We start from the raw sequence: 22,624 nt of genomic DNA on the forward strand, positions 1-22,624 counted from the left end.
CTGTTCAGTGACCATTTTATTTCATTATGGCCATCTGAACCACAGATCTGAAAAGTAACGCTACTTCTACTTCTAAAAGTAACACTACTTCTATTCTAGTCAATTCCTTTGAAATTTATTGGAGAGCAAAATAGTTGTGAAAAGTATCCAATGACTATGTTGACCTAAAAAAAAAAAAAATAGGCTGCCAGTTATTTCTCCAGGGGAAAAAAAAAAAAAAAAAAGGTTCATTCAGGATCGGCAGAAAATTTCCATTTGGGGTCTGAAACCATGGTGAGCCAGGTGCAAGTCCCCACATAGCAAGGGAAGGAGAATGCTTTTATAGAAGGGAAAAGGATTTGGGAGAGCCATAGTACACAAAGAGTCCATGGCTGTTCATTGACTAAGTTCTTGCCAGGAAAGAAGAGGAGTCTTTCTTCTTCCTGTTGGACTCTGCTGTCCTCCCAGAGCAGGAGGGCTCCTGCTTCTGGGCTCCTGACTCTATTTAACTGAGGTTTCTGTTTATTAATTTTTTTACAATTGTTTGTAATTTTTTACAATTTTTATAATTGAAAACAAAACCTATTTTTGTGGTCTCTTAGTTACTTTCTCACATTATGTCTCAGTTTTGGGGTAATTTGGGAATCGTAAGGCCTTTTTGTAGTAAAGATTATGGGGTGGAGGGAAACATAAGAAGGATTGATTTCTTTTATTATGAATTTTGTACATAAAAATTTTCCATGCGGGATTCCCTGGTGGCACAGTGGTTGAGAGTCCGCCTGCCAATGCAGGGGACATGGGTTCGTGCCCCGGTCCGGGAAGATCCCACATGCCGTGGAGCAGCTGGGCCCATGAGCCATGGCCGCTGAGCCTGCGCATCCGGAGCCTGTGCTCCGCAACGGGAGAGGCCACAACAGTGAGAGGCCCGCGTACCGCAAAAAAAAAAAGAAAAATTTTCCATGCAAGAAAAGTTTCTAATAGTCTTCACAAGTATTTTTGAGAAGATTGTTTTTAAATGCCTGTTTATAAACAATATATATAGATACATTTTTTAATATGAGAGAGTCTTACCCCAAGAAACTACAAGAATATTTTCCCACTGCCACCTTTAAATTAATTTTAAAAATTAACATTTTTTCTGATGTAAAAGTAATATATTTTTATAGAAGAAAATTTGGGAAATTTATACAGCATAAATAAGAAAAGTAAAATCACTCACAATCAACTCCTTAGAGATAACTATTGCTAACATTTTAGTGACATTTGGGTATCTCTTTATGCATATGTGTACATATAGATTAGATACAAAATTGATCTAATAAGATAATATAAAGTACTTTTGTAATCTGTCTTTTTTACTGAAGAATATATAGTGGATATACTTCTATGTTGATACATACAGATCGACATTAACTTTAATGGATACATGGTGTAGATGTACTTACTATAACCCACTTGGATGATCACCTATTGGGGTATTTTAAGTGCTTTATACTTTTCCACTATTACAAAGAATGCTTCAGTAAACATTCTTGTATATAGTATCTTCTTATCCTGCCAGAGTATTTCTTCAAGATAAACTATTAAAAGTGCAATTAGCAGAAATACGTGTGTACATACATACGTATAATTTTGATATAGAAAAGTTTGTGCCCAAATTATATTCTTCCCAACAGTTAATGAGAGTGCTTCACACCCTCACCAAACTGGGAAATTTCTATAATTTCTCAACAGATCAGTTATCAGCATCATGGCATCCTTTCTGATTACTATTGTTGTTTTAATATTTTATATTTTTTAAACCAACACCTACACAGCACTTACTATGTGTCAGAGGCTATTCTAGGTATATTTTTTTAAAAAAATATTAACTAATTTAATCTTTATAATAACCCAGTGAAGTGGGCACTGTTATTATTCCTAACTTACAGATGAGAAAGCTGTCAAGCGGCTTGAGGGTCCTGTATCTAGTAAGTGGTGGAGCCAGGATTTGAACCTTCCTGATTATCCCTTGACCTTCCTTATTATCCCTTGAACCTTCCTGATTATCCCAAAGTCTATCCTCTTGACTGCTATGCCCTGCTGCTCCTTGGAGAAAAGAAAGGCTTAGCTGCCTAGGAAATGAACCTGGCAACAGGGGTCAGAGAGCCAAATCCATCTATTATTTTCAGTATCTTCTATTTTAATTACTTTAAAGATAATCCCTTTGATTTTTTTAGGGTATATCAAGGTCAGAAGAAGTCAAAAGAAGCTCTGCCCCACTACCAAGAGGCTTTAGAATATATTGTGATCAGTAAAGGTGAAAAAAGTCTTGAGTGCGTACCAACATTGAGGGAATTGGCAGGTGTAGAACAAGCCCTGGGATTTCACAACGCATCCATCAACCACCTTTTACAGGTAAGCTGCAACGTACTGGCCACCAAAGCTGTTCCATTCCACTGCTTTTCACAGATACAGGTGGAATAGCAGCTCTGAGAATGCCTGGCTTTGTTAAGTGCTCTAGATAAGTAGAACACTTGGTCTGGAGTAGAAGTTCAACAAACATCTTCGTAAGTGGGCAAGTGTGGGATACTGGTCCTCTGTTACCTGTGCATCTTCCACGAACAGTCTGAGACTTCCTGAAGGTGGCTTTTCTCATATTAGGTGCATAATTTAAGTCTTCTTTCCCAGACAATGTTTCTTTATTATTTAATGCTTATCTATTTAGAGCTTATGTCATCAAAATTATTAGGGTTCTTATCTACCACATTCTACAATCTTTACCTGAAGTCACTTAGAGTTGTCATCTGGTAGCTGCTGTTCTACTTTGTCATTAAAAGATTCCTCTGTGAGTGTATCAGTTAGGGTTCTCCAGAGAAATAGAACCAATTGGATGTATACATAGAGTGAGAGAGAGAGAGAGAGAGATTTACTGATATTTTAAGGAATTGGCTCACACAACTGTGGGGGCTGACAAGTCCGAAATCCGTAGGGTAGGTGGGCCAGCTGAAAATGCAAGCAGGGTCTCTGTGTTACAGTCTTGGAGCAGAATTCCTTCTTCACTGAAACCTCAGCCTTCTGCTCTGTAGACCTTCAATTGATTGGATGAGGCCTACTCATCCAATTATTACCTATTATTGAAGGTAATCTCCTTTATTCAAAGTCTACTGATTATAAATGTTAATCATAGCTACAAAGTACATTCATAGCAACATTTAAACTAGTATTTGACCTATCAACTGGGCACCATAGCCTAGCCAAACTGACACATAAAACTAACCATCACAGTCAGTTTGATGTTTTTGTGTGGTATCATCTGCTAAAAACACATTTTAAATTGCTTTCTGAGAAGTTTTCCCTGTTAAAGTTGTAAAATATAGACTAACTCATTTCTTATTTCAAATGAGATATAATGATACGGTACTGAGGGTTCTTTATTGCTATTTCTTTTAAAATTTGTATGACCATTTATACTCCCACACACAGTTTATTAGAGTGTGCCATTCTCTCACTTTCTCTGGATTATCTCCCTTAAATATTATTACCACCCCGTAACATATTATTATTATTATCAGTTTATAGATAAGGAAGTCAAGTATTAGAAAGGTTGAGTGATATGTCTAGGAGTACACAGCTAATAAATGGCATAACTCAGGTTTAAATGCAGTATTATTTTTTTTGAAAGGTAATTCTGGCTGACACGTAGAGAGTAGACTAGGGAGGGTGTGCCAAGAGTGGAGGTAGAGTGAAGCACTGAAGGCTGAAGATGGTGGTGGCTTAAACTAGGATGATGTTCATAAGGATGAAGAGAAGTAGATGGGTGTGACAAAAATTTAGGAGGCAGAATTTATGAGATATGGAGCTTGAGTGGATGCAGGACAAAGAGGGAAGGGGAAGAGTCAAAGATGACTCCCGGGTTTCTGGTCTGAACACCTGAGTGGGTGTTTGTGCCATTTACAGTGGGGGAGCAGGTGTGACTGAGTGATGGAGAGATGGTGAGCTCAGGTTTTGATGGTGAGTCTGAAATGCCCATAAGGCATGCAAGCAGACATGGCAGCTAGACAGTTATATAAACAGGACTAGAGTTCAGAAAATAGGTCAACAAGTCCTCCACTTATACACAGTAATTTCCTTGGGAGAGGGTGAGATCACCCAGGCAGGGTTTATGGAGGAACTTTGGTATTCATTGGTCAAGTAAAGAAGGATAAATCAGTAAAGGAAAAAGAAGAATTTGCCAGAAAAAAACAAGAAGAAAAGTAAAAAAGAAAGAGATTTCCTCATTGTCACCCCTTTTGATCCCTTTTGCTGTTATGGAGGGCATGGAGCTGTCGGGAGAAAAAGTGAGTTCATATTTGTAAAGTGTTGAGCACAGTGCCTGCTAGTGCAATATATGAATTTTTGAAAAGTTCTCCCTTTCCTTTTCTTGCTTTTCTTTTTCTTTCACTGATGACCTATTTGAGGGAAACATTGAGGCACTGATGAGAACAGAATCCAGATTGTACTGTGAGTAAGATATGAGGAAGCAAAGGTAATAAATGCAGGTGCCTGCCTCAAAACATACTAAGAGGTGGGGAGGACTGGCCCAGGCAGGGGGCAGAGTACATGGAAAGGTCTGAAGGTAAGACAAAGTTTGACACATTTGGGGAACTGCAAGAAGTTGCCGATGCCTGGGCAATGGGAATGGGAAGGCAGTGGGTGGGTATCATTCAGATGGGGTGTGGAAAGTCATGGTAAGGAATTTGAGCTTCATCCTAAGGGCAATTAAGGGTTTTTGAACAGGGAGATTGACATCACCAGATTATCAGTCTAGAAGGGTTGCTCTGCAGTATGAAGAAGGGACTGGATGGCAGAGAGATAACCAGGGAGGCGACTCAGTAGGTGCCTGCAACAGACCAGGTAGGCATGATGACAGCCCGGACTCAGGCGGTGTCGTGAGAACGGAGAGACACGGACAGATAGAGAGTAGCAATGATAGGCCTGGGAGTTGTGCAGATGTGGGAGAGTGAAGGAGATGGAGGAGTCCAACTTTAGACCAGTTTTCTGTGTGTGGCTGGTTGGGACATTTACTGAGTGAAGGAACACTGTGGATTTGCAATTTTTTGTTAGTATCAATAATTCTGAATATTCTTATTTTTAAAAATGTTTTTTCTTTTCTTGAATTATATACTGATATACATTTCCAAAAGTTAAACTGCTGGGAGGTAAGATATGAACATTTTTATACCTCTTTTTGTTGACGTTCTGCCAAAAGGTTGTTTTGAGTTACCTGGCCACCAGAGGTTGGCTTTTGTTTGCTCTTAATTGAGCCAGTTTCACACCAACCTTGCCAACTTTTTTATATTATTTTATTCCCATTTTACAAATTTTATAAATTTGAGATTAATCTCAAATTTATTTTAATTTAGAATTTTTGTTTGTTTGGTTGGTTTTGAGTTTCTTTTGCAGTACGTGGGCCTCTCACTGTTGTGGCCTCTCCTATCGCGGAGCACAGGCTCCTGACGCGCAGGCTCAGCGGCCATGGCTCACGGACCCAGCCGCTCCGCGGCATGTGGGATCTTCCCGGACCGGGGCACGAACCCATGTCCCCTGTATCAGCAGGCGGACTCTTAACCACTGCGCCACCAGGGAAGCCCGACAGTATTAAGCCTTTCAATCCATAACCATGGGATAATCTCTTATTTCTTTAGGTCTTCATTAATTTCTTTCAACCATGTTTTATAGTATAAGTTTTGCACTTCTTTTGGTAGATTTATTCCCAAGTATTTTGAAGTTTTTTATGTTATTACAAATGGAAGTGTTTTCTTAATTTCCTTTTCTTATTGTTCATTGCCTGTGCATAGAAATACAAATGATTTTTGTATGTTAACTTTGTATCCTACAACCTTTGTAAATTTGTTTATTAGTTCTAGTTTGTGTGTATGTGTAATGTTTTCTGCCATGCAGAAGTTTTCTTAGTGCTTTCAAGTTTTCAATCTTTTATTACATTTAGATTTTGACTCCGAGAAATATTTCTCTGATGCAGGTTATGGAGGAATTCACTCATTTTCATTAATGCTTTGTCAAGTTTAATAGGTGACTTTTATTGTTTATTCTTAAGGTTAATAAAGATTAGAGAGTGTTTAAATAAATACTTGCCTATGATTATTAAAGAGATAGCTTTGTGAAGTCAAGATAGCATTGGATTTGAAATCAGAAAACTTGGGTTGGAGTCCCAACTCTTCTGTTTACCATTTGTTTGATAATATAAGTCATTTAGTCTCTCAAAAAAAAAAAAAAAAAAGTCTACAAAAGACCCTATCCACTTCACAGAACAGCTCAAAGATTCAAAATGGAAAGTGCTTTGTGAACAATTTGGCATGTTGCCAGTATAAGCTACTTTTATTTATTAACAGTAATTGTTAAACATTTATCAAGGCTCCCCTTTTCTTTAGCAACTTTACTTAAAATACAGAAAGGTACAGCTCTCCAAGGGAGCCCATGCCTAAAAGCCATTTATTAATTACACACAAAGGAAAGGGGTTTTGTTATTTCCCCTCTTGTTTTTTCACTCTTCATTCCTTTGGAGTGAGAGAAACACCCAAGGAGAAAAGACCTTTTATTCTCTGTAGAATGTAAAAAAGTTCCAAAGTATTTTAGGAACTAACCCATTAAAATGGAGAAAAATAAAGCCAGCCCCCCAGAGCCATCACAGAGGGAAGGAAGGCAGCAGTCCCAAGGACTGATGAAAGAGCTGTCATTGGCCTTGTGGGTCCTCTGCAGCAGGGTTCTGTGAGAAAACCACACAAACGTGATTGTTTCTGAAACTCTTCGTGGCAGATTTTGGCACTAGAACCTTATTTTCCTATCCAAAAGAAAAATCACAGGATTTCATTTGTGTGAGCAATAGCATGTTTGTGGGTGTGTGCCTTCAAGGAGTATACGTTAACACCGTGCTAGCTTGGATTGCTTTTTCACGTTTCTGACACTCGAATCGCATATCTCTCTTTTCAGTTTTCAGGGCAGCTCTGCCATTCAGTAGTTCCCAAATTTAGAGAAGTTTGATTTGCAAAGTATGATGAAATAATTTATCAGTTACTCTACCTAAGACTTTCAGATCAGAAAATCTGGGTTCAGGTTCCTGCTCTGGGTGAGTTATTGGCCTTGGTCAGGCCTAGGTGGTGGCTGATAGGTGCTCACATGTGACTCCTGGCAGGTGCAGACTATTCAGTAAATGGCAGCACATCTTATTGGCTCTTGTTAATTGCTGTGCATTTGCTATAAAGTGTAATTCATTTATTATAAATAATCAGATGAGTGCTATTTTTAAGTTTCAAAATCTCTGACAACACTAGCCTATTTTGTTTAAAATTAGAAAATATGCAGAATGCAGTTATGATTTTATACAGTATAAACCTTTTCTAAGAATGACACAAATCATGGTGCCATACTGCTTCTTTTGAAAAGACAACTGTTTTTTATCATAATGATAATGCTTTTTATTAAAAAAAAGTTGAGCCATACAGAAAAATACAGAGAAATGGGCTACAAGTCATCTCAGCACTCCTCCCCCATCCCAGAAGTACCCAGTGTTGTGACACTTGTTGAGCATTTTTCCTCTGCAGGTGTGCACATAGCTATAGATTGAGAGACAGAGGGACGAGAAGAAAAAAGAAAGAAAGATTGATAAACTTGACAGCATAAAAATGAAAAAGTTCTCTATGACAACATATCACAAAGTTAAGAAATAAATGTCAAGGAGGGGAAAGTATAGAAAGAGTTCTTACCAAATCTAGATGAAAAAGACGACTCAACAGAAATATGGACAAAAAACAGAAACAGATATTTTACTGAAGAGGGAATACAATGGCCAATAACCATCCAAAAATAATCCCTAACCTCACTTGTTATTAAAGAAATGCAGTTTAACCAAGGAGATGCCAAAAAAGTTTGGTGCCACTCCATGGTGGCAAGGGTGTGGGGAAGCAGACATCCTCATGAACTGCTGGTAAGACCGGGAATCAGCACCATTTTGGGGGAAAGCAATTGACATTCCCTCTCCAGTTTTATAACACCCTGACCCTTTGACCCAGCAATTTCACTTCTAGAAACTTACCTAACAGATAGATGTGCACAAGTGTGCAAAGAAACAGGGTTATTAGCAATAGCAAAAAGTTAGAAACACCCTTAAAACCCATTAGTAGGGGACTGGTTATAAAGCTATGATCTATCCACGTGATGGGATACTGTAGAGCCACTAAAGAGAATGAGATGGATGTCTGTGTTCTGAAGAAAGGTGTCCAAAATATCTTCTTAATTTAAAAAAGCCAGATGTAGACCAGAATATTCTGTCAGTCAATGACCAATTAAACACTACATTGTGCTGGGCAGTGTTAGGCCTGGGACTATAATGGAAGGCTCGAATGTCAGAGGCCCTGCCCTCAAGAAGCAGCCTAGTGAGTGAGACAGACCTTAGTGAAGAATCACACAGATGAATGTAAAACTACCACTGTGAAGTGCACCACAGGGAGAGGTACCGGGTGCTGCGAGAGCTCCCAGCGGGGCAGCCTGACCTGATGTGGGATCTGATAATGAGACACCCCAAAGGTTGAGGAGAGGGGAACCACTGTGGTGAGAGCCCAGAATGGGTGGCAGGAGATGAAGCTGAGCTGAGAGGGGGACAGGGCCAGGCTCTGATCTCGTGTGTGTGTGTGTGTGTGTGTGTGTGTGTGTGTGTGTATAAGCACATCCGTATTTCTGAGAGAATATGCAGGAAACTGTTGATAGTGGGTAGCTATAAGAAATCAGACTGGAAATGGGGAGAAGAGGGGGTGAGGCTTATAGACACAAAGGACAGGGCATTAAAATTTTTAATTGCTTATCCTTTTCTACTACTTAGGATTTTTAAAAAGTTATATGCAGGTACTACTCTTATAATTTAAAAATCTAATTAAGTTTTAAGAAAACACACAGAACCCAAAGACAAAAATATAAGGCCCCAACATGTCTATTTTGGTGCTAACTCTTACAGCGAGTAGGGCCTTTTCTCCCCAGCCCTTTGGAGGAGCTAAAATTGACAACTGGAAAGCTGCCGCAGAGACTTTCTCTGACTATTAAAAGAAACTGGCTCAGTCTAGGGCCCTCAGAAATCAGTTTTTGAATGCGCTCTGCACCCAGTTACTTCCCTTGCATCTACTTCCCCCGGGGATTCCCAGCTCCATCGTTTTTTTAGCCAGTGCCCTCCAGCCGCCTCAGTCCCCTGCGGTGTGTGTGGTCATGGAAGACTTCCCTACTGGGCAGAGATGGGAGAGGAAAGGAAGTGGCAACCTTGGGCTGCAACATGACCCTGTCTTGCACGAGGATGACAGTCAAAGCTGAAGGGTAGAATGGCCAGCTCTGGCAGAGCTGAGAGAGAAAGCTATGCAGTCTCACAGCTGGTCAGTTATAAAAGAAACACAGCAAGCTCATACCTCATAGTGACAAGTGGACTTGAGCTTCTGTTGAATTAAGGCACAAATTTGAATCAAAGCAGAAACGGAGACACTTGGTAGAAGGCACTTTAACATCTGCTCCATCCACTGTCCACTGCCTGACCCCCTCCACGGTGTCTCTCTACAATCAGTGCTCAGAATTCCATATGTTGGCAGCTCGCTCTTTCCCTAGCCAGTCTATTTAATTCTGGACTGAGTCTAATTCTTAGTAACTATTTCTCTGACTCTTAAATAGTTCTTCATTACATTGACTTGAAAATAGCCTTTCTGTGACTTCTGCCCTCTTGATAACCAGGTGTTAGATGAGAAAAGCATGCAATTTGAAATCACAGGCCTTAGTTTGAATCCCTGTTCTGCCATTGACCAACTATGTGACCTTCAGACAGTCGATTACTCTCCTCAAGGCTTCATTTCGCCATCTGTAAATTAGGCAGCTAACATCACTCTCACTGGTCATTTTGAGATTAAGCGGAGCTGGTGTATATCGATGTTATTTCCCTCCTTCCCTTGGTCCCTCCCTATCCTAGCCCTCAGCTTTACAAAGAGATCCTGGCAATTACTATTGTCTTCTCTTTGAGTGTTCTCATCTCCAGGGTAAGTAGACCCAGTTTAAGTCCACAAATGTACTTTGAGCTACTTGTGTGCTCTTCACTTTGCTATGGGAGAGATTTCCCTCTGAGTCACTGATTCCCCTAATCATTATCAAAGTGGGAAAAAAATCTCTCTCCCTCCCCACAAGAGCTGGGGTTCCACACTCAGAACCCACCCAGTGTTTTAAGTTGAGTATTCATATGGTGGGGTCTGCCTGCATAAATAGAAACATCCTTTTTAGTAGTCATCAAGTTTTCTCTTCAAAAACTGTTACACATTTTACAAATCCAAGGGGACAGGCCCAGTTAGATAAGAGTCTGCCAGCCCTGGCTCTGGCTGTGTCTATTGACAGCTGGGTTGGCACTGAGGAATCCTTGGTTTCCCCCAGAAACACATAAGAGGACCAGAATGCAACAGCTGCTCTGTACCTTGCCAGGGCTTGAGGCAGTGGGTCTTGTGAATGAGTTTTTTCAATTAATGACCTTACTCCATGTGGGATATTAAAGGTGTTTTTGTTTTTAACCCAGTACGACATGCTAGCGGCTGAAGAGATTTAAGAATATTAAACATTCCTCCTCAGCCTCAAGATGACAGTTGATAAACATATAACCATAAGATATCAAAAACTTCAAAGGATAAGAGGAGAGATGCAAGCCCTGGGGTGATTAATAAATAACGAGGAGCAGTGAGCGTAGTCATGCCACAGATCCCCAGCAGGGCCTAGTACTCGGGCCTCTGTATAAAGCCGGAGAGGCAAGCAGGACTCCTGTAATTCTGTTCACCCTAACAACTAGTCCCTAAATGCTCTCAGATGTATGTAACAGGGGTATTTATATTATCTTAGCAAACAAAGTGTTGTTCCAGAATTGTGAACAGTGGTTTAGTTTGGAAAGATTGGGTAATCTAATCACTAGCTTTGTCAACTTCCTCAGTACTCACTCCCTCAGGAGGCCTCCTGCATGGTGTGGTACTGTGGTTGTCAAACTGTGTCACCGCCAACACTCACGTTTCAAGGAGGGTCTTTTGGGGGTGGCTGGATGGAAGAAACTGGGTGGGCTTCCCAGGCTCTCTCTACCTGCTTCAGTGAGAGCAGCTCCACACTTACCTGCTTTGTATGTTAGAGAACCACTCTGTTTGGAAAAAAAGGGGTTCTTTTGCTTTAAAATCAGAAACTTCAGGCTTCCCTGGTGGCGCAGTGGTTGAGAGTCCGCCTGCCAATGCAGGGGACGCGGGTTTGTGCCCCGGTCCGGGAAGATCCCACATGCTGCGGAGCGGCTAGGCCCGTGAGCCATGGCCACTGAACCTCCGCGTCCGGAGCCTGTGCTCCGCAACGGAAGAGGCCACAACAGTGAGAGGCCCACGTACCACAAAAAAAACAAATAAAATCAAAAACTTGAAAAGCAGTGGCATCATGATGTTTGCATCCTTTCGTAAGTTGCTTTTCCACTCAGTGGTGTGTTTTTGAAATGTTAATACATATAGATAGAGTTCAATCATTGTATGAATAAACCACAATATATTTGTTCCCTTGCTGATGGATGTTTAGATGGTTCCCCATTTTTCACCATCTCAAATAATGCTTCAGTGGAGTTGAGGGCATTTTCCGTATAGACACTGATGGGTGGTGCCCTCTAAGCTGGACCAGAAGGGAAGGGACATCAGGAGGGGTGGATGGCTAGTGAGATGTGGAGAGTGGACAGAGGACGAGAAGCTGCATGGATGTGATAGAGCCAGGACTCCCCAGCAGTCAAACAGGGTCTGTGAGCTGCGGGATCCCGAGGTAGCACAGATTAAGCAATGATGAGGCCCAGCGCATCATGGGGCACCAGGTGGCTGAGGGTAGGGAGGAAAATAAGCCTGTCAAAACCCAAGATGCCAAAGTGTTAGCTGGGTCATTCGCTGGGTGTTTTAGTTTGCTCTTTTAGCTCCACTCTGCATCCCTCACTGTGCCCACTTAAAGTACAGTGTCAGTGGGCCGCCTTGCCCTCTGGCTGGGAGGCACACAGCCTTGACCTTGGAAGGAGAGGGCACAGCTTATTTATTCCCTCAGCTTCTCCCAGCAAGGTCAGTGCAGGTGGTCTGCATCCATTCACTGAAAGCCACAGCTCCCTCCCCTATAATTTATCTTTCCAGTTCCAGCAAATGCTCCCTCCCTTGCTCTGCCTGTGATGTTAAAGCAGCCTGTTTGGGGTCCTGCAGTCTCTTCCTTAGGTTTCCTCCGTGCAAACTTCTTTTCTTTTATCAACTTCTTTTCCTCTATTCATCTGTTAAACTGTGTCATCTCTTTCTTGCCCAATAGGTTCAGACCAATCTTACGGATACTGAAATCACTGGAAATGATAACAGGAGGAGGGGTGGAGAGGAAAGTAGTGAGCCGGGTGCTCAAACCTAGTGAGGGGCAGTGTCTGTGAGTTTAGGTAAAATCAAACTACCCCACATTTTTGTAGTTCGTCTGTTAAGCTCCTTTAAAACCAAAAGCCCTTCCTAATCTTTATGTGAATTCCTAGGGTTTGAATAATATCTGGCATATAGAAAGCATTTAAAAATTAAGATAAGTTGAATTGAATTTTTCTGAATAAATGAGATTGCACATTTTAAACATCATGGGTTCCCTTCTCCACTGCCCTCACCCCCCACTCCCGCATATGGTTTTTAGAAGCTTTGCGAACATCAAATAACAAATTAGATCAGAGACTGAGTTTCTGAAGTGAATAATGAATATTAAATGTTTGCTTATATTAGCATCTCATACAGCAGAACATTGAATATTTTGTGATATGTTCAGATCCCCATAAGATTTCAGGATCCACTTTCTTGATAATATGAGCATTTTTGCTCATGGAAAACTTTGCTTCCTGTTTCCAAGACAAAAGGCAACTTAGAGAACTCTCAGAACATGTTAATAATTCATTTGAAAGTAATTTTGATAGACATGCATCTTTTACATTGCCTCGAATTATAATATTAAGTGGAAACAACATATGAAATCTTTTTGAATTTGAATTTGAGTTTTAATCAGTCTAAAATACTGTGTGTAAAATGTCTTTGTAACAAGATGAGTTAAATCTCTTCTGGCGTCAGAGGCTGCTCTCTTCAAAAGTGGGTTCTAGAGATAGTTAACCCAGGGAAAAGACAAAGTAAACATGATCCATTTGCATTTGGGGTGGGGCAAGCGTTTCCTCTCTTTTTTCATTTCCCTGAGCACTGAACATTTGATCCTTTCACTCTAAGCCTGCATCCCATTTGAAAAGCATTTCTAGTCAGAACTTCAGGCCAAATCGAGGATAATGACCAATCTGGGGTTTGCCAAAATCAAGTATTCAATTTATCTATATCCTGTAATACAGGGGTCCCCAACCCAGGGCGCAGACCGGTACCAGTCCGGGGCCTGTTAGGAACGGGGCCGCACAGCAGGAGGTGAGCGGCAAGCAAGGATAGCTTCATTTGCCACCCCCCCATCGCTGGCATTACGGCCTGAACCACGCCCCCCCACCCCCCCACCCCCACCCCACCCCTGGTCCGTGGAAAAATTGTCTTCCACGAAACCGGTCCCTGGTGTTAAAAATGTTGGGGACCATTGCTGTAATAAGAAAAGTCATTTTAAAACAAAGGATATTGTTAGCATTTACAAATATGAAATTCTGACTGTTCTAACACAGCAATAAAAGTTATTACCAACAATCTTGATTTGGAGTAGCCCCTATCATAAAAAGTCTAGATCTAATAACTAGTGGATTTTAACATATGACAAATGAGGGGACAGTTTAGAGTCTACCCTGCTTATCATCTCAGAAATTCATTAAGCTGGTCATCAGAGGAGCAAGTCTCTATGGCTTTGCTGTCTCACTGCTTGGTCTGGACTAGAAGGTTCTAGTGGTATGGCTTTATCTAGTTTAAGATTTAGGCTGTTACTTTTCATTTCTTTTTCATTTGCGATATCGATTTAATTTTTTTTTTTTTTTTTTTTTTTTGTGGCACGCGGGCCTCTCAGTGTTGTGGCCTCTCCCGTTGCGGAGCACAGGGCTCCGGATGCACAGGCTCAGTGGCCATGACTCATGGGCCCAGCCGCTCCGTGCCATGTGGGATCCTCCCGGACCGGGGCACGAACCTGCTTCCCCTGCATCGGCAGGGGGACTCTCAACCACTGCACCACCAGGGAAGCCCCCGATTTAAATATTTTTGACAATTTTTATTATCCTCATTTTATAGATGAAAACACTGAGGTTGCTGAGTGGGTGATTTGCCCAAGGTACCTCACAGCTAATAAAGGATGGAGATAAGATTCTGACCTTGATGCCCTGCCTTCAGATTTGCTGTTTCTACCATGTCATGAATGCTGACATTCCTCCTGCCCTGGTGCACACTGCCCAAAGCACCCCAATTCTTTCAGCCTCCAGGAGCTATGACTAATCCATGGGATTATTTACTTGTTTGCTTAATATCTTTTAATTTGAAGGGATATAGTTTGTATTTTATTTGAAAGGATCCTTTTTATTTTATGTTCATAGGATCATATGGTGGTTTTTTCCCCTTAAAGAATTTTTAAATGGGCTTCCTTTTCATTTTCAAGGAACTGAGCTGTTTCCTGTGTTCGGCAGCTCCTGTGGTCCAGTTTGCCAAGGTTATAGGCAAATGGGCTTGGCGGACCAGGCATGGGGGTGGGGTCGGGGTTTCTGTGGGTGAGGCTGCCGATACTAGGGGTAGGTCCCCCTCTCTGGGCTGACCAGTGGGTAGGGTTCTGTGCTTGCCCACTTCCCCTGCAGCACAGGCACTTTTTAATCCATCTCCTTCCTCCTGGAAACCCTCCCCACTCTTCTGCTGACACTGCACTCATGGGAGCATAGACTTTTAAATTATTTACTTAGGAATAAGCCCTGGCCACAGCATCGAGCTATCTGGACTCAGCGTCCAGGGCTTGGTGCTTTCTCTCTCCACTACACAATGCTTTTAAAACCCAGCTCTCCCAAGAGTTGATTGTGCTTCCACATAAATCATATTGTTTAGCTTGCTAGAAATTTCCCTGGCTTTCTGCTTATCGCTCCAAGAACAGTTAGTCCCCTGCTGCTGCTGCCAAGCATGTAAACAAATGTGTGTCTTCTTTCCATGATGACAGGCACATCTCATCGTCCTGAGCAGAAACCCCTCTCAAGAGGAGGCGGCCGTGTCCGCACACTCTGTCGCCTGTGCTGCTGTCGCTTCTGGGAGGCCCGAGCACCATGGTGAGAGCGAAAGCGAGCCTCCCGTGGGGGACAGCGAGGCCTGCTCCCTGCCTGTCCCATGTGCGTCGGTGTCTGTGGGCTAGGTGCCTTTGGGATGGGTGAGCAGGTGGATAGAGCTGGGACAGACCCTTCAGAGAGCCTTCTCTTTTAGCTTCACCAGGGTCCAGAGTCCTTTGGTTTCTTTTTTCAGCCTTCCTCTAATCTTTTACTCTCAAATACAGCAAATCTTCATCCAAACATAGCTATCAGAGCCCCAGAGAGTTCGTGCTGGGCTTACAGGGAAATCTACTGGGCTTCCAAAGGTGATCTATTTTTAAAGGTCGTGGAGCTACTGTGGCAACGGATCTGACCTGCTGGAACTCTGGCCGCCAGACTCTCACAGGGCTGAGCTTTCAATCAGGATGAACTTACACGGCTTCAGGATTCCAAAAGGAAGTTGTCATTTATGAGTCATATGGTTTTTCTTAGCCCCACATAATAGGTAGAGCAGTGAGCTTGGGAGTTCTTTAATCCTCCATCCTGGGCTCAGAGCATACAATAAGCCTCTGTTGATGGAGAACATGCATTCTAGTGACTTTCTTTGTTGTTGGTCAGAATGTTCATAAACAGAGTATAACTCATAAAGAAGACAAGAGGTATATTCCAAGATGTCAGCTAAAAATACTTATGCACTGTATGAAAATAAGGTCCAGTGTGCCATCAATTTGAAAATCAGTATCTGGAAGGCTTGAGGTTGAGGTTCAGGGAGTAGGAGCTGGGCTAAGATGAGGAGGCTGGTGTGGGGAGAAGATGAAGGAGGAGCCTCAGCGAGCAGCCTGGTCTGCAGAGGTCCCTGGGCCAGGCAGGGGCTCCTGTCCAGGGAGGAGCTGGGGAAGGGGATACCAGTGTTTATCTTTCTGTCCATCTCACCTTAAAGATCCTTCATTCTGGTCTCCTGGAGCTTTGAGCACCTTTTCAGAGCTGGAGGATAGAAAAGGCAGGCGACCTTCCTTACCCTAACTCCCTAGAACACTCCATACATAGCAATCAACTTCAAAACCTTCAAAGAGCCAACATTTTAACCAGTTTATTGGTGGCTAAAATTCCTTTAATAGGGGAAAATAACCTTCCATGCCACAAGTACTAATAGGATACTTAAAATGCAAACATGATGGAAACCCCTAGATTAGCAAGAGTCACAAATCTAAATGTCTATAGGAACCAAGTAAGCAATGTGAGTGAAGCGGGTAGTCATTAGAAAACAGTAGCAGCAGCAAGCATAAGTATAAATGGCAGCTAACTGTTGGCTGTAATCTGAGAGATGCAATAGGGAGTGGTGAGGACTGTGGCAAACTGGAGAGGCCCCTCCCCTGTCGAAAGTGAGCAGCTGTTATTCAGCTCCAGACCATTACTGTCATGTGGATAGCAGGCTTGTATTCAAGAGAAGGCAGAAATCTGAATTTTTATGTGAAATCAATGCATAGTTGATGGTCACCAAGTCAAATATGTTTCAGGCTGTGAGGGATGCGAACAAGTGTGAGGGCTAGATCCCTAACTTCTGACCTGGGAAGCATGAGTATAATAAGTGGTTGTCAGGTCCTTCCTGTTTTTCTTGGGGGGCTCATGGGTTGAGAACTGGAAGTTTCTGAGCATTTAAACTGCTGGGGTGTGGGGGAGGGGGTCTACTCCCAGAGAATACCAAGCAACTACAGGAGGCTAAGGCCAGAGACCATCTTTGCCTAGAGGGATTCCCGTTTGCCAGCATCTCAGCTAGTGCTCACTGTACACACCTGATGAATGTATGGATTAGGTGGGGAACAATAGAAATCGTTGTCCCTAAAATACTTGTTTCTTGTAGCTGCAAAGTTAGACCATTCTGCTTTGTTTAATTATAGAATCAGAAACAATCCAATTATGTATTTTTTTTCTAAGTTTTCCAGTCTAAATATGGTGTTGGTATAGCCTCCCCTGTAAATAGAGAATGCCACTAATACCAACTTGATACAGATAATTAGGTCTGTGAAAATGTAATGACCTCACACAGTAATAATAGCTAATTCTTACATAGTACATACTGTCATGGTTCTAACCATGTTATACTTATTAACTCAGTTAATCCTCACCACAGCTCTGTGAGTTTGGTACAAGTGTTCCCAGTTTTCAGATGGAGAAACTAAGGCACAGAGGGTTAGGTAATTTCCCAAGAGCCATAGCCAGGGAGTGGTAGACTTGAACCTAGGCTCTTGACCTCCATGCTATATTATAAGGACTGGCACTGCACATGCCCTTTTCCCTTCTTTCCCCTCCCAAAGAGTGTGTGGCTTTGGGGAGAGAGAGGGACTTGAGAAGAACAACGGTGGCCCAAGGAAACCAGTTTGAGTGCCGTCTGGGAAGGGGCCAGCCCAGGAGTGTGCACAGGCTCTCAGCCCCCATTCTGCCCCATGTCTCTTTGGCAGCTCAGACTGTTTGGTGACCTGCACCCAGAAAGCCGACTTGCCAGTCAGTATCTAAAGGAGGAGGAGGATGAATAGGGAAGGATAAGAAAAAAACTTCCCCCAAGAGCAGGGAGTTGGACAGTTGCAACTGGCTTTGCAGATTAGGAAGGGGGTCACTTCTGCCTGAGGCCTGGAGGATCGATTGCTTGAAACATACTGACTCACAGAGGTCTCAGGGACCCGAACCAGCAGGAATCATAGCAACAATCATACTAGCAACAATGACAACAGCAGTAGCAGGGGTCGAGCGCCCGTTGTATGCAGGTGCCGGCACTGTCACGAACATGCCCATTTAATCCTAACACGCCTTGGAGGCAAGATGACCTCCCATTTTACAAAGGAGCTAACACAGCCAGCTCTCCATACCACCAGCACCATCAGTCGATATCCTCTCTACTCGTTGCTCTACCCAAGAAGGACAAAGCCCCAGTCAGTGTAAGGATGCTCCCTTCTCAGACTCAGCTTCCACTAATCAGAAGACACTGGAAATGTCTATCACCTTGACACCAACAGGAAGAGAGTTCACTGAAGGCTTGAAGGCGAGTCAACACTAAGTGAGGAGGCTGGGCAGAGAAGCTGGTGGATCAGAACAGATGCTTGTGCAGAGGCAGCATGAAGCCCTGGAGCAGGGGCAGAGAGGAGCACCAGCCCTTGCCCCTAAGGCCTCAAGCCAACCATCGAAATGGGCACATCAGAAAAGAATCAAAGCAAAGAGAAACCACAGACTATTCCTACTGTGTTAACAGGCTTGAATGTGCTGCTGTGGGAATCTTTGTTCCCTTGGTGACAAACATGGGGAAGACTGGACAATGAATGAGCTCTTCGGCTGGCATTTTAAGATAGTTTGTTCCGGCTCTTATCTGCCAAGTGCCTAAGCACAGTGGCCTGGGCCCAGAGGGTACAGCCGTGTTACATGCATGGACTCAGCTTCCCCGAAAAAGCAGGAAGGAGCGGGGTCCCCCGCAGCCAGGAGCTGCAGTGGCAGTGCGCAGGCGCCTTCCCACCGTCTTTCAGGGTGCCTGGTTTTCATGTACCCCTGCTGTCCCCTCACACCAATGTGGCCAATGCGGTAATGAGAGAAACCCACCCAGGGCTGAGATTTCTCCAGGCTTCTGCTACCTCCTGGAAGGGGAAAGGAAAGGCAGGCATTTGGAATTTATCTTTGTCTGACAACTAAGGGGGGGACCAGCCTCCCCACCCTAGCTCTCACCCAGGCAGGACTCTCTGGCCTGGACTTTGGTCATTTGTGGTTCAGAAGTCCCAGCCAGATCTCCTGGGAGCAAATCTGCACGTTCCACTGAGTGCCAAGGAATCCACGTGCACGGGAATCTCAACTCTGCTCTCCTATGCTTAAACTAGTCTGTGCCAAGTACAGTTTGTTTGTTTTTTAAAGAATTGTTAATAGGAAAAATTTCTCATCTAGGGATTCTCCATAGCCTACTTGCTAAATGTCCATTGAAGGCATTGCCCTCGGACCAACAAAACGCCACTGGCCAAGAAGCCAGTGTGTTTCAGGCTCCACAATCAAACTAATCCCTTTGCCCTGTGCCTTCCTGCATTCCTTATGGAGACAAAACTGCCTTAGAAGTCACGAAGGATTGTGATTGCATAAGGGCTCCCAATTCAGGCTTGTAGAATGTCACTAACCTGAGCCTGGCCAGCTTCCCAGAGCAGCCATAGACAAACTTGGTATTAACAGCTCTCCCAACCCTGCTAAGTCTCCGGGCATTGGCCTTGTGTTTATAACTCTTCTCCTAAAGGATATTAAAATGAAATGGGCTGAAGCCAAGTACATTTTAGTGTAAACCTTTGAGAGGCAGAACCCGCTGAGCACGGGTGGCCTTGTTTGGAAGTGGCCCCATCTGTAGCCTGGGCTCCGGCAGGCCAGGGAGCTCTGTAGGTTCCAGAGACAGCAGAAGGGAATGGGCTATGCCCCTGCCCACCTTGGGGCAGGTGGTGGGATCCCTGACTATATGGACAGACTCATGGGCATGGGGTGCATTCCCAAGATCTAACTCCCTACACACGGATATGTATGTATCCCAGGCCCCCACTTGTCCTGGCCTCTCCCCTACTTTTATACAGTAGACACGGAATATGTAAGTATCTGAAGGTAGGCTCTGTATCTCCATGGAGTCTCCTCTTTTTTACCCTCCTCCATCACCGCTTTTCTCAGCTCTTCCTCCTGTGGCCTGCTTCTCAGCTTGCCCCATGCTGGGACCTGCCCCACCCGCAGCCTACTTCCTGCTCATGGTGTTACTGATGCTCCTTGAGCCCCATGTGTCTCAGAGAGACTGGAAATCAGACAGACGCACCCAGCTCCAGTGGGCTCCTGACAGGTAATGTGGCCACCTGGGAGCAGCCACGGGAAGGTGTTCTTCACCTTCCCGTGGCCCTCCTTGGCTGCCTGTGCTGCCTCCGTCGCCCACCTCCAACCTGAGGCCTCCAAGTGGGGCTTGTGGTGCAGGCCTGCAGTGGGAATGAGTGTAAGCTGCTGCTGGCCACACCCACCCACCTCTCCCTTCCTCCTCACTATTCCCCTCTCCCTCTCTCTTCCTCCTCAGCCTTCCCACCCGCCTCAAGTCCTGTGTGTTCTGAGAGACCCTTCCCCAGCTCCTACTCAGGGCCCACTTCTTATTACAGAATGCCCAGCCAGCCTGAGCCTGGTGCCTGAGCTCCCCAAGCAGATGTCAGCTTCCATCCTGCTCAGTGCTCCACAGGCCAGGTGGGAAGGGGAAGCATCAGAGAGAGAGCAGTGGGTGAGGCCAGAGAAGAAAAGGGAAGCCTCTTACCCTGTTTTCCACCATCGTTAGTAAGACCCCCTCTCAGAAACCTCTGGAAGGCACCTTAAAGCACATCCCATGTAGAGGACTGGGGTCCAAGGTGTGGCCAGCGTCACGCTGGCAATTAGAGGCAAAGCAAGGCCTTAGACAGAGGCCAGGCGCTGCCTACCTGACCACACTCCAGAACCAGAGAGGTCGTGGCTCTGAGGGTGCTCTGTCCTCAGAGGTCCAGGGAGCCCGGAAGCCCCAAAGGTGGGGGCAGGTGTGGGCTGCAGGGGTTGGCAGCTCTTGAGGCCAGCAGAGGAGTAGAAGGTGTGGCCTTTTCCACCCCAAGTCTGTGCTGTTGGTCTCTCTTCACAGAGGGACAACCTGTGGCAGAACTGAAACCTCACTGAGCTTTGCTTACAAACTGCCTTTCATCTTTGTGTCTGAGAACAAAGTCTGCGGCTTTATCCCTCTCCTAGGGAGGATGATGGGCTCTCTGATAATCACTTTTATGAGGCTCTGGTGTTTCACTTTTGTGCTGGCTAATAATTTATGTTCAGAACTTCTCAGAAAAGCCTAAGTTATTTATACCCTGACTTGGCTTCAAAACATATTATTAGGGCAGCTTATGGAAATGACATATACTTCACCAAGACAAGCAACTGTGGCAAGGCAACAGGCCTGGGGCGCTGGGCACCTGATCACTACTGGGTGGCCCCAAGTGGGACTCTGGGTGGTGTTGGGGGTGGGGGGCAGTCCTGGTCAGCTTCCTGGTGGGGAGGACATTCAAGGCAGGCAGTCCCTATGGTGACTGAGCCCAGACCAGGCCTGTGGGTACCAGGCACTATGCAGACACTTCATGCACACTTTGCTGTGTGAACCTCACCCAGCCTGCCGCCATTTTGGTCACCTTACTCTACTGATTCAAACCTGCCCCCAGAGATGGCCATGGACTTCCAGGGACCACACAGCTCAGGAGCAGCAGGTCTACTGCTCCCGGATACCCTGTCCATGCCCTATGAAAACGTTCCTCTTGAAGGTGGTCTCCAGTGTGGACCACTGAGGGCCATGCAGTGAGGAGTCAGCCTGTCCGGGGCTTCGCCTGCCCTCAGGCTACTCTGTGGCCCCCACAAGGCTGGCAGGCAGCCTCAGGGCAGCTGCCTGTGCAAAGCCCCAGGCAGCTCCCAGCAGGGTCTAAATGGGTTCAATCCATTTGTTCGCTGGGTGATAGCGCTCCTCTGGGTTAATGCCAGGCTAGGATTTGAGAGTTTCCATATTCAAATTCCCTGGGGTCCTTAATGCTTTTGCAGTTAGTGCAGAGTACAGTTTCTGAAGACTGTTACAAAAGATAATTGTCACATTGTACACACAGGCCTCCCTCATAATGAGAGTTGTCCTCACCATTCCAACTCTTGCCTTGGGACAGCCTCAAGAAAATGAGCCCAGGGTCACTGGAATTTATTTTAATTAAAAGCCTCCTGACCTCCTGGGTGCCAAATCGTAACCCCACATTCCTCTTGCTCTTTGAATGGAGCCCTGTTTTCTTTTGCCTGTATATGAACATACAGATGGAATAGAGTCTGAAGGGGCCTCTGGGAGACATTAAGCCACCTTGCCCGCTGGGCCACACTTACCCCCTCACCCTAACTCACAGACAGCCCCGACATTCTGCGGGAATGAAAATGGGAGAAGATTCATGGCCTTGGAACACCTGTGCCACTAAGGCTCAGATTTACAAGCTAAGTCATGCTCCTGGGCTTTAGAAAATGACCTCATCTCTTGCCGAGGCCACCAGCATCAGGTTGCCGAGGCTCTTTGTGAACCCACACCCAACTTCAGGCACAAGGTCTGTGCCAAGAAGTGGCATCCCACCCCAGGGGCTGTGACCTCCTGTCCCTCTGGAAACCCCACTGTCACTTGTGCCAGGTGGACCTCCTGGGGGATGCCCACTCCCAGGAGAACCAGCTCTGCTTCTTAGGGAGTAACTCCTTAGCTGTAATAATAGGACAAATTTGCTCTCCCCTCAAAGAGTAATCATGGGATTCATAGTTCAGAAAGCTAATTTAGGGGCTTGGGGGATGGGGGAAAATAAGTCAGGGTCTTGCAATAAAAGAGCTTTCCTATATCCCAGGTAAAAATAAAAGTGG

General features: G+C 44.5%; 1 protein-coding gene across 2 annotated transcripts in view; it reads left to right on the forward strand.

Annotated features, from left to right (window-relative positions):
- The window catches only part of TTC23 (tetratricopeptide repeat domain 23), a 114,728-nt gene that overhangs the window by 57,975 nt on the left and 34,129 nt on the right, over nt 1–22,624 (forward strand). For both annotated transcript variants that reach the window (XM_081228560.1, XM_081228561.1), the window contains 2 exons: nt 2,199–2,376; nt 15,130–15,235. In XM_081228560.1, coding sequence (XP_081084686.1) covers nt 2,199–2,376; nt 15,130–15,235 — 284 coding nt within the window. The remainder of the gene's footprint in view (nt 1–2,198; nt 2,377–15,129; nt 15,236–22,624) is intronic.

This window comes from Mesoplodon bidens, assembly GCF_964165515.1.
Source record: "Mesoplodon bidens genome assembly, chromosome: 3".
NCBI lineage: Eukaryota > Metazoa > Chordata > Mammalia > Artiodactyla > Ziphiidae > Mesoplodon > Mesoplodon bidens.